At 37.0% G+C, this 12,294-nt stretch overlaps 1 protein-coding gene across 1 annotated transcript; it reads left to right on the top strand.

Annotated features, from left to right (window-relative positions):
• The first annotated feature begins 786 nt into the window (after window positions 1-786).
• Window positions 787-5,410, top strand: LOC122025376 (protein IMPAIRED IN BABA-INDUCED STERILITY 1-like). The gene is made up of 9 exons (XM_042584182.1): window positions 787-1,473; window positions 1,653-1,937; window positions 2,038-2,355; window positions 2,526-2,753; window positions 3,405-3,502; window positions 3,874-3,976; window positions 4,264-4,734; window positions 4,812-4,938; window positions 5,066-5,410. The coding sequence occupies exons 1-9, from the start codon at window positions 1,048-1,050 to the stop codon at window positions 5,086-5,088; spliced, it is 2,079 nt and encodes a 692-aa protein (XP_042440116.1). The 5' UTR covers window positions 787-1,047; the 3' UTR covers window positions 5,089-5,410.
• Window positions 5,411-12,294: the final 6,884 nt, after the last annotated feature.

Below are 12,294 nucleotides of genomic sequence, written 5' to 3'. Positions count from 1 at the left end.
TCTCATCATACTTTCTCTCTCCTCAATCTCTCCCATCATATTCACTGTTTTTTTCTCTCACCATACTTTCTCTCTCCTCAATCTCTCTCATCACACTCTCTCTCCTCATTTTTTCTCACTATATTTTCTCTCTCTTCATCCTCTCCTATCATACTTTCTCTCACATCATATTTTTTCTCATCATGCTCTCTCCAATCACACTCTCTTTTTTCATTTTCTCTCATCACACTTTCTCTCTCTTCATTCTTTCTTATCACACTTTTTCTCTCATAATACTTTCTCTCTCATCATTCTCTTTCATCATATTTTTCTCTCACATTCATCTTTCTCTCACATCTAATTTTTTTCTCTTATTTTCCTTTAAGGGTAAAAAAGGAAACTTTGATTTATTCCGATAGAAGATATACAACTAACCAAACATTGCTTTTAAGAGTGATATCCATATTTATACCCATTCCCATTCCACAATACAATAATTCCCATTCCGATTCCTATTCTTAGGAAAGAACCAAACACCCCCTTAATAAAATTTATTATAAACTCATTATAACGCTCAGAAAAGAAATTAGAACAGATTTATAAAAATATATTAATTTTAATTTAGAATAATTTAGAATTTTTAAATTAATTAACCAATTGCTTGACGGACATTGGAAAAAAATATATTATGTGATCGGAATATTATAAATGTTGTGGCATGTTTTTTTTTGTTTTTGTTTTGTTTTTGTTTTTTTTTTTGTCTGTCTTTAGAAGACGCCACCTACCGGAGATCCTCTGTCCTAATTCCTATTCCTGCCATATTAGAGGCCAGGTCAGGTGCGAGCTGACAGAGGATGCCTCGGCGGAGCCTCATCGTCCATCATCTTCACAATCGGGGGGAGAGAGAGGTGGGAGGGAGGGAGGATGTTAAAGATCCCATATTTCTATCTTTAGAAGGCATGTGGCCCATTTTCCTCCTCCTCTTTCCCTGCCCCATTCCTCCTCGCGGGCGTCTTTACTTTTTTTGCGTCGGAGTCCCGGGCCGCCGGCGAGCCTTTGGGAGGGGTGATGGGTTGCGTAGCATCCAAGGATGGCGCCGCCCCCGTCACGCCTGCATTAGACTCCTCGGTCGCCTCCGGGAACCTAGAGCCATTGGGGCACCTGGAAGCCGCCGCAAATCTTGAGACCCCTGCCAAAGTCGAGACCTTGGAGCACCTGGAGACCTCGAGGGAGTTCCAACCTTCGCCCTCGCTGTGGAATGGCCCTCGCCTCAGCAACTATGAGTTTTCGGACCAACCCGAGTCGGGGGAGTCCGAGAAGAAAAGCTCCGCCGGAGACAGCGTGGCCAGCATTCCGCCGCCGCGGAATCTGAGTCGGTGCAATGAAGGGGAGCAGGTCGCTGCCGGCTGGCCTGCTTGGCTAAGCTGTGTCGCCGGCGAAGCCATCCGGGGGTGGGCGCCCCTTAAAGCCGAGGCCTTTGAGAAGTTAGAGAAGGTATGACATGATTCTCCCTCAAACACAAGATGGAAAATTGAAGAGCAAAATGGTATATTTTGGTTAATTCATTCCTTTTGTGGTTCTTCGCCATGATTGTTTAACCATTAACTTCTATTGCTCTGTTCTTAGTTAGGGTTTTCTTAATACCATCTAACAACAATGCAATTCCTTAAAAGATTGGACAAGGTACCTATAGCAATGTGTTTCGAGCCTGCGAGATTGACACGGGGAGGATTGTTGCTCTGAAGAAGGTGCGCTTCGACAATTTTGAGCCTGAGAGTGTGAGATTTATGGCAAGGGAGATATTGATCCTCCGCAAGCTTGATCATCCAAACATCGTCAAGCTGGAGGGTATAATAACTTCTCGATTGTCATGCAGCATCTACCTTGTTTTCGAATATATGGAGCACGATCTTGCAGGATTGTCATCTTCTCCGGACATCAAGTTTAGTGAATCACAGGTTATGCACCTTGATTTAATGTTATCTTAATCCTAGATCAATGAACTCGAGTACTTGATCATGAACCTAATTCTTTATCATGCTTATTTATATAGTGCAGATCAAATGTTATATGCACCAATTACTATTGGGTCTCAACCAATGCCATTCTCGAGGTATCATGCACCGCGATATCAAATGTGCAAACCTCTTAGTTAACAACGAGGGTATTTTGAAGATTGCTGATTTTGGTTTGGCCAACATCTTGAATCCTGAAGAGAAACAACCACTAACTAGTAGAGTTGTGACACTCTGGTATCGCCCTCCTGAGCTTCTCCTAGGCTCGGTTGACTATGATGCAACAGTAGATTTGTGGAGTGTTGGATGTGTCTTTGCAGAGCTATTTCTCGGGAAACCTATCTTACAAGGAAGAACTGAGGTAACAATATCTATGTGGATTGCGAATTCTGGCAATTGTATGCTCAACAAAAATTGTTGCACATCTAATAACCAATTGCGAAGGGCAATACACAAAATCAGCCATGTAATTTTATCTTTAAGAATCATCTTTATGGCACATATAAAATTAAAGAATTATCGTTTATTCAGGTTGAGCAAATACATAAAATTTTTAAGCTCTGCGGTTCACCGCCAGGAGAGTTTTGGAAGAAGACCAAGTTACCACAAGCAACAGTGATAAAGTCTCAACATGCTTATGAGAATTGCCTCTATAGGACTTTTGAATTTTTACCGGACAGTGCATTTAAATTGTTGGAAACATTCTTATCTATTGAATCTACAAAACGTGGCACAGCCGTTGCTGCGCTTAATTCAGAGGTAACACTTGTATATCATTTACTCTAGTGACATACATCGTCGAATAGTGTTCTAGTTATGCTTCTTTAATACTATGACCTAATGTCATTATCATATTTGTAACTTATTCCCTACATTTTGTCGTAATGTAAATTTTGCTTTATGAGAAGTAGTAGAGGTGCCAAAACTGTCGGTTGAGTAATTTATAGGTAGAGAAGTAAGTCAACTGACTATGAAACTACACAACAAAAGTTGATTGATTTGCCATTTGTGAAGTAAATGTCAATTGATGATTTTCTAAGGTCAAATTGTCAAGTGATCTTCTATTGTCAAATCATCAAGTTCTTTCTCATGATACAATGATTACTTTGTTTTAGCTATTTCTCAAACTTGAATTGTTGTGGAAACTAGGATTATTTTCGAGGTGAAATAAACATGACTCAGAACTTGTAGCTGAAAGTGTATCATTTGGGCAATCAAGCTCATAATTTTGTTGTGTTAGTACCATCATACCTCTTTGTAGGTTCTATAGTGAAAATCTAGCTTCATTTGTACGCCTATATTCTTTTTCTTTCCATCGTTGTCTCACGTGTTTACTACGAGTTTTTTTTGTATTTCTTTTTCCAAGACATGGTGATTTTTATCATCTTTTTTTCTCTTATGAATGTTCAGTACTTCAAAACAAAGCCTTATGCATGTGAGCCATCCAGCTTGCCCAAATACAATCCTAGTAAAGAAATTGATGCGAAGTTCCGTGAGGACTCAATCAGGTGAGTTTGAAAACTTCAGTTAGAATATCAATTTCGTAGATAATGTTAACTTCAATTAGATGAGTTGTTGGTTTTATTTTTATAGTTCGTTCACTTTAAGGAAACATAACTGATCATACATACACAGAATATCTATCTTCGCTCTATTTTGAGATTTGTTAAAATTTCGTATCTTTGTTTAGTCAATTCAACTAAGCATAGCAATGCAAGAGGAAACAAAAATATCTACCTGCTCTTAATCTTGTAGAGAACTACACGTCGAATCTTTTGTTTCATCCATTTGAAATGATTGTGATGCATTTTTTCTCTTTTTACACAAAAATCATATCGAAACCTTTTGAACTTACCACTGATTAACAATATTCTTTTAGGAGTGTCAACGGCAGATTTTTTGATGAAGGAACAAAAGGACTTTCAAAATCACATAAGCTTTTGCAAGAATTAAGCGACCTCGGAAAAGCATCTCACAAAGAGGTTTGTATTTCTCTCTCCCTCTCTTCCTATATATAAAGGGCAGCCGGTGCACAAAGCTCCCGCCGGTGTAGGGTCCCGGGAAAGGGTCGGACCACATTGGATTTATTGTACGCAGCCTTACCTTGCATTTTGCAAGAGGTTGTTTCTGCGACTCGAACTCGTAACCTCAAGGTCACATGGTAGCAACTTTACCATTGCATCAAGGCTCCCCTTCTCCCTCTGTCCCTATATATATAAATTCGAAATTGTTAAATACACAATGAATATGTAAATGCATTTGGTTGTAGGCTTTACGAAATGCTATAGAAACTAATAGAAGTGGCACGAAAGAAGCATTGCACGATAGTAGAAAGCCAGACCTGCCATTGCCAAACATGAAATCCCAAGAAGAACGTCGGCGCATGAAGCAAATCCCTAGAAATCCTCAATCAGGTCCCATGCATGTTCCTGCGACTGGGTTTTCATGTGCGAAGAAACCGAAGGACGCACCTTTGCCTATCAAATCTCAGAATAGGTTCAAATCCAGACAGGGTAAATTCAGTTTGTTGGATCCGACACTAGCTCAAGGCACTTTGAAGTCAAATGGAGAAGAACATGGAGGTACCGGATATGCTCCTTTTTCAAATTCAAAAGTCCAGCCATATGAATCAACTAAAGAGGAAATGCTGCGGCGATGGATTCATCCCGAATTCCAAGACTCAGTATACTCTTTTGGCGATTATGATTCTCATGATGCAGTGTCTAAGAATAGGATAATGGTACTGATTCATTTTTGTGTTTGAGCTTGCTTCTCCCTTAGCACAGTTTATCATTCATTTTGGGTCGAAAATTTCAGGATTATAAAGATCAAGGCGTAGAGTTCTCAGGGCCTGTGCTTCTTCAATCAAAGAAGGTTGATGAATTTTTGGAGAAACATGAGGAATATATTCGCAGAGCAACTCGAAAATCATGGTTTCAAAAAGGTATAGTTCATTTACTTGCTCAGTGCTTGGTGTTATTTGCTATATATGCAATCGAATCATTCTAGTAAAGCTCTAACTTCGATATGCTTCATTGTTTGTTTCCTAACTCTTGGGTTGCTACCTACAGCACAAAAGCAGCAGCGGTACTAGCCACTCGGAGGTAGACCGATCCTTTGAAAATCTCCGACAAGTGACGTAGTGTACTCGAAACTGAAAAAACTTGGATTGTTAACTCAAACACATGTTATCTTTGCGATTCATGGACGCAAGGATGAGCTTCTCATTTCAAAGATCTAACAAGCACAAATGCTAATGTGAAGCATGTAATTTTTATTTTCTTTACATTTCCATCTCATTCCGCATTGCTGGTATTCTCATGTAGGGATTGAAAACAGTAGCACTTGTCGACAGTCTCTGTTCTTCATTCTAAAGCCTGAAAAAGATTGTGTATAAATTATCTCGTTCTTGCTTGTCTCGGTTTCGAGGTGACCTTAGTTGGAGTTAGCTTCTGCTGTGCCTGCCAATTTAATCTTCCACACACCGAACTAATGCAACATTTGTTGTTTGGTGATTTAGTAATAAGAATGTTTAACAAGAATGCATTGTATTGATGGATATGTCAATGACTTCCGTTGTCATTATGTGCTAAAACATTATATAAACAGAAAGTACCAAATCCCTTCCCAAATGGAGCTAATTCCCCCTTCCCTTGGCATGGTGCAGCGGAAAGGCTAGATGAAGGCGGCGCATAGTATCTTATAAAACCAATTTGACATACCAAATTGACGGAGCGGTTGTACAAGGTGGCACATAATTTTTTGTAAAAATCAATTAACTAGTCTATGCCGCTCAATAGTGGGGGGCGAGTTCTAGAGGTCGGTTGCTAGATGTATTACTGTGAGCGCTTTTAAATTTATCCTATGGATGAACGGGGGAGAATCGTCCAAAAATGATCGGGTTTGTAAGGATCTGAAAATCCGAATGGGCTTCGTACCATTTTGTGAATTTCTAATTGTAAGAGGTTATATTTCCATTCTTGTGTAACCTTATCTAATTTAGTCAATTGGGAGAGGTTGAGTCGACTCAAATGGACTTTAGTTGATTAATGCAAATTAAGTTATTGAATGTTAGTAGTTTCTGATATGATTTTCTTATCGTGATTTCAGTTGATAGAACACAAATGGAGTCAAATGAACATTCAAATGAGAGACCTCAGATGTCAATTCAGACATAGAAAGTATTCGTCTCGGGTAATAGCACTGTGGTAGAGTGTTCTTTAATGAGGTTAGATGACCCACGATGCATTTTATATAAATTGAAAATTGATCACATGATCTATAACAATAATATCACAGGAAAATATCAATTGTACTGAAAGAGAATATGTATTAGATGGACTGCTCAAGAGGTCCAAATTTGAGTAGAACTCGAAGGCAAAGCTCAAAGAATTAGAGGCTTGTTAAGGGGAAAAAAAATGATAAACTAAGTAACACCAAATATGGGGCGGTCAGTCTAACTCTACGGAAGTTTTCTATCGATCGCTAGGGTAAATTAAGAAGCGCTACCGATAGACTACTCAAAAGCCCAGCATCCCATGATTACATGTCTCATTTTTTTTTTAAAAAAAAAAACTCTATAAATATATCATAACTAGAAATCGAATCGTTAATATCTAGACATCAAATTTAACATTCTTTTTCTTCACTATAATCTCGTGATAAAAGAAAAGATTTGTGTTTTAGCTTGAGTCGACTAAATTATAGATCAATCAACTAAAGTTGCTTGAGTGAACTACTTAGTCGGCTATTTATGCGACTTGAATTTGAATAATATTTGACTTTGTTGTGTGGGATAAGATTCATGTCTATAAGCTGTGAGTCAATTGATGACATATGGAATCACTAAAACTATGTTAATGGTAAAAAGGTTTGAGGCCTACCTAAGCGAATCGTGGACTAATGGCCAAATAGTCGACTGAAAATACATAAATGATCTATTTGAGTCAATTGATTGAAGATATGATATTAAGAAGAAAAGGTCTCACCTCATGATATTTTTCATTTCTTAGATATCATATCAAACTTGTTCTACTAGTACTTTTATCGACCAAATATTTGATCAATCTATTAGTTCTCTTCAATTTTGATGTGTTAGTCTCCCTATGAGTATTCAAATTGATACTAATATGTGAGTATTATAACACCCAAATGATGTTACAATCAATATGAATGAGTCTTATAACACACACGTCAATCTTTAATTCTTTGAACGTAGTCAATAAGCAAGAATAAAATAACAAATATATTTATTTATTTAATATAAAATAAGAATATAGATGAATGGATAGTGAGATTTATAAATAATGAAGGTTAATATTAAAATGAATATGAGTGTGTTAATAAAAATGATGTATTAATATAATGGGTATGTGACATATGAGTTCTATATTTTTAGGACATCTTCAACGATGGGAACTTTCAAAGAGCTCCCACAATGTCACATCAATACCATATTAAAATAAAATATTTCACTCATCTTTCTACTATTAAAAAATATCTCAACAACTCCTTCATGGTTTCACCCTTTCTTATAAAAATTACAACATCTCAATATCTCCTTTACTATTTTTAAATAAAATTACAATTAAAATAATTTTAATTAAAAAGAGAGCAAGGAGGCTCCATGGGGTGATTGGCTTGAACATACGAAAGTTTTGTATAACGTAGGGATATAAATTTTTATATATATAATTAATCCTGTCTGAAAACTTGAGGGTGGAAAGCTGAGGATGTGGCTGCTGCGCTGACTGGCTGTAGACCGCACCCCGTTTTACAAAACAAGTAACATCAGTATCAAGCCAGGGAAAGGGTCCCCGACGTTGACTCTCCAACGCTCAAGTCAATCATTGAAAGTATAGAAGAAAGCGGAGCAACAGTAACGTAAGCGCAAACCGTAATCACGGTACCTCCGCCGGTGATAGACCCCTCTTTATATAGAGCCCTGGTGGCTGGTAGGCGCCGTGCACATTCCCCGAGGTATGGGCATATTTTTCAATATGTCCTATGAAGGGACATGTTAGGAAAGTACCTTTGACACCATACCTTAACATGATATGCATATCCCTGACAATATAGTAGAAGCATTTGTCGTACGATCCGCCTATCGACCATGCCTTGTGTCAGTGTCACTATCTCCTAGAAGGATATCGAGAGATACGATAATGGTCCCGCTGCTTGGCCAAGCGGGGTAGCCACTCGGCCGGGACTCCTCCGCTCTATTGATGGTCAGGTCCCGCCGCTCGGTAGAGATTCCTCTGCTCTATCGACCTTAGCTGCTCTTTCCTGCGGTGACTAAGTGTAGTAGCACACCCCTCCCGTTCGGACAAGCTCTCTTGTCTCCTTAGCATCCTACCGCTCCACACTGAGCATCTGGCTATATTACCGTATTATCCGAGCCAGACGTTTGGCCTACCCGGACACTTATTACCCGATCGACCTTTGCAGCCTCTTGCCGATCGGACCCTGATTGCCCCGACCGACCGCTGTAGCCGTCCTTAGCTCGGCCATTGTAGGCGAGCCTTTTGACACCTTGGCGTTGACCACCTTAACTTTGACCTTCATCTCAACAGTTGACTCGTGTCAGGTGGGCCCCCTTTATCGCCGCATCAATAATAAAAATAAATTATACAAGACTTAGCATTATAAAAATTATAAGACTTGGTATGTAGATAAAAATTTATATAACATATGAATATAAATTTTTATGACTTAGTATTATAAAATTTATATGACTTAGTGGATAAAACTTAGATAAAGTGCTAAGCTCTATCTCTTTAAAACACAATTACTCAATAAGTTATATTTAATTATGAATTTATTAATCAATTAAATTAAGAAAATAGTAGGATATAAATATGTATAAAATTATTAGAGACTTATAAAATTTTATATCTAATCAATATAGAAGTGAAGTATTAAATTTATATTGTGTACATAATATTAAATAAAAGATTAATATAGCTATATACATAATGTATATAACATGTAAAATATATAAGACTTAGCATTTATAAAATCTATCTAGTATGAAAATTTACAGGATTTAGTAGATAAGATTTAGAACAAGTCATAATACTCTCACCTTATATAAAACTCTCACATAAAATTCCACCTTATCTTTTTTATTTCCGTCGGCCCTAAGTCTCTCACCCTCACCAAGTTCCATCGGCTCCATAGCTCGAAGGGAAGACAAGAAGTGGGGGCAATAGCTAAAGATTCAAAGGCATATTCCCTACCTTATTAATACTCTAGTTAGTTTCTATAGTTTGTGTATTTCAGGTACTATAGTTTGATATTCTTAGATATTTTTGGGAGCATGATTCTATCATTAGCTTCTTTTCCTAAGTGCCAAATGGTTTGTATGAATAGAGGGTTTTGGATTTCTTGAAGGGATAATTTCCTCACTAAATGTTAAAGGTTGTCCATCATGCTTCTACTTTACAATTTTGTGCATGTTCTTTGTCTTCTAAATGCTTTAAATCTTACTTACAATATGAAAAATTAAGGGACTGTATGGAGAACATTTAGATGAATTAAAATTGAATTTAATGGCATTTAATCACTGGTAAAAACGTTAAGGTTCTTCATACTTCATTAAATTGGAACATGATTAGTAGTTTTAACATTTTATGTAGTTTTTTCATTCTTTTGATGCATATAATGCCCCTTGATGGGACAATAAGGGAGAGTCCACCTGGCACGGGTCATTTGACACGGTGTTGGTCAAAGTTAACGCGATCAACGCCGGAGCTTATGGAAAGAGACTCGGCCAAAGGCGGTTGTCTGGTTACCCCGGTCGGCAAAGGAGTGACCGAGCAGATCACCCGGCCGGTCAGATAGATGGACATCATGGGTCGGTCGGATGAATGGACAAACCCGTAGCTGGTTGTTTCGGTCGGCAGGAAAACGAGCCTCTTGGACCGCCCGTCCAGTGCAAGGAATGACGTTACACAGGAGGGGACGAGAAAACAAAAGAGAACATTTCATCTATCATTAAATATGAAGAAGCCAAGACAAAGAAGAACACTTCATCTATCATTAATGCACGAAAGTTAAGACAAAGAAGTCTTTCTCTGACAATTAATATCATTAAATAAAGGTAGCTGAACGATCACAAAAAAAAGGTATAAAAGGGTACGCCAGATATGAGGAAAGACAAGATTTATCTATTTCTTGATTACTCATTCTCTCTTCGTGATTCTAACTTGAGCATCGGAGGGCTAATGCCAGATATCCCTTCCCTGGTTTGGTTTTGTTTTGCAGGATTGAGGTCTTCATCCCGTCAATAGTTACCCCATCCCCCACTTTCCAACTTCCCTCATTCGGACAGGGTCAACCCTTAAAATTAGATAACTCATAGTTACTGTATGGAGAACATTTAGGTGAATTAAATCTAAATTTAATGTTATTCAATTGCTAGTAAAAATGTTAGGTTCCTTCATACTTTAATAAATTAGAACATTGATTGTTGTTTTAACATTTCATGTAGTTTCTTTATTCTTTTAGTGCATATAATGACCCTAAAAATTAGAGAGCTCATGGTTACTATGTGGAGAACATTTAGGTGAATTAAATCTGAATTTAATATCATTTAATTTCTGGTGAAAATGTTAGGTTCCTTCATATTTTATGAAATCGGAACATTGTTTGTTGTTTAACATTTCATATAGTTTCTTTATTCTATTGATGCATATAATGACCCTTAAAATTAGAGAACTCATGGTTACTGTATGGAGAACATTTAGATGAATTAAATCTGAATTTAATGTTATTTAATCACCGGTAAAAATGTTAGGATTTTTCATGCTTCATTAAATCAGATCCTTGTTTGTAGTTTTATCATTTTATATAGTTTCTTTATTTTATTGATGCATACAATGACCCTTAAAATTATGGAAGTCATGGTTACTATATAGAGAACATTTTAGAACGTTTCATTAGAATTTATGATCCATTAAATATTGTAAAAATATGTGGGGATCTTCATATTCCATGTAGTAAGGTCATTGAATGATGTTGTTGACATGCTAGTTGTTTAATATCACATGTTATAGCTTAAATTTTGGTTTGTATTATGATAAATGTTAGGAAATCAGTAACCTTATTAACTCATTAATGGGATGCAAATTTAGGATCGTTGGGGTTCAACAAATTAAGCTATAAATCATGTCTTTTCCTTACAATCATATTTAGGTCCTTATACTGGTTTTCTGTTAGAAGTGGCACTTTCCTTGATGCTCTAGAGGGATCGTATAATTTGTAGATTTCAGATTTAATAGCTCCTTATGCTCTTTTATTCTTAAGAAGGTGATACCATGTTAGCTCCTATAAATTTATAAGTTTCGGAATTTGATTAGTATACTTGTGCTTACTCTTACTTCATATCATGATAGTTTAGTAGGCTATAGGTATGATATGAATTTGCATGCTTACGTTTAGGTTTATGATTATGTCATATCTAAGTTGCTATGCATGCTCATGCTATGTTGATGCACAAGTCTATGCTTAAGCTTGTGATATGAATTTGCATGCTTACGTTTAGGTTTATGATTATGTCATGTTTAAGTTGCTATAGATGCTCATGTTATGTTGATGCAGAAGTCTATGCTTAAGCTTATGTTATAAATTTGCACTCTTGTGCTTAAGTTTATATTCATGTTCTACTTATGCCTAATTATGATACCTTAAGGTGTTAGAGATAAATTACGGAATTTTAGGTTTAGGTATATGTTTATGTTTCTTCATAAATCTTACCATGATAACATTTATAGGTTACATGTTAAGTTTGCGGATCATTAGGATTAAACATGCTATGAAGATAATTATGATAATAATAAAGATTTAATGTGGATACTGTGAGGGAAAAGGACCCCAGAGGGAGTCTGTTTACGGAAAAAAGCCCCAGAGGGAGCTCAATATCGAGTAAGTTAACTGTAACAAAGTGATAATAATAATTATAAAGATTTAATGAGGATACCGTGAGAGAAAAAGCTTTAGAGGGATTCCGTTTATGGGAAAAGACCCCAAAGAGAGCCCAATATTGAATAAGTTGACTATGACAAAATGATAATGATTTTGATGGAAATACTGTGAGAGACAAGGCCCTAGAGGGACTCCGTTTACGGGCCAAGGCTCCAAAGGGAGCCCAATACTAAATTTCCCTAGGCCACGACCCAGTGACAAAAGGGTTGCTAGAGACCCCGCTAACTATAGACCAAGGCACAGTAACTGAAAAGTGGTTGCTAATGTTTCACCACTTGGTACCATGATTTTACAATTAAGATTGATCAATTAACCG

Source organism: Zingiber officinale, chromosome 9B (assembly GCF_018446385.1).
Source record: "Zingiber officinale cultivar Zhangliang chromosome 9B, Zo_v1.1, whole genome shotgun sequence".
NCBI classification, from domain to species: domain Eukaryota; kingdom Viridiplantae; phylum Streptophyta; class Magnoliopsida; order Zingiberales; family Zingiberaceae; genus Zingiber; species Zingiber officinale.
The sequence above is the reverse complement of the archived record's forward strand: the minus strand, read 5'-3'. Positions and strand labels throughout refer to the sequence as shown.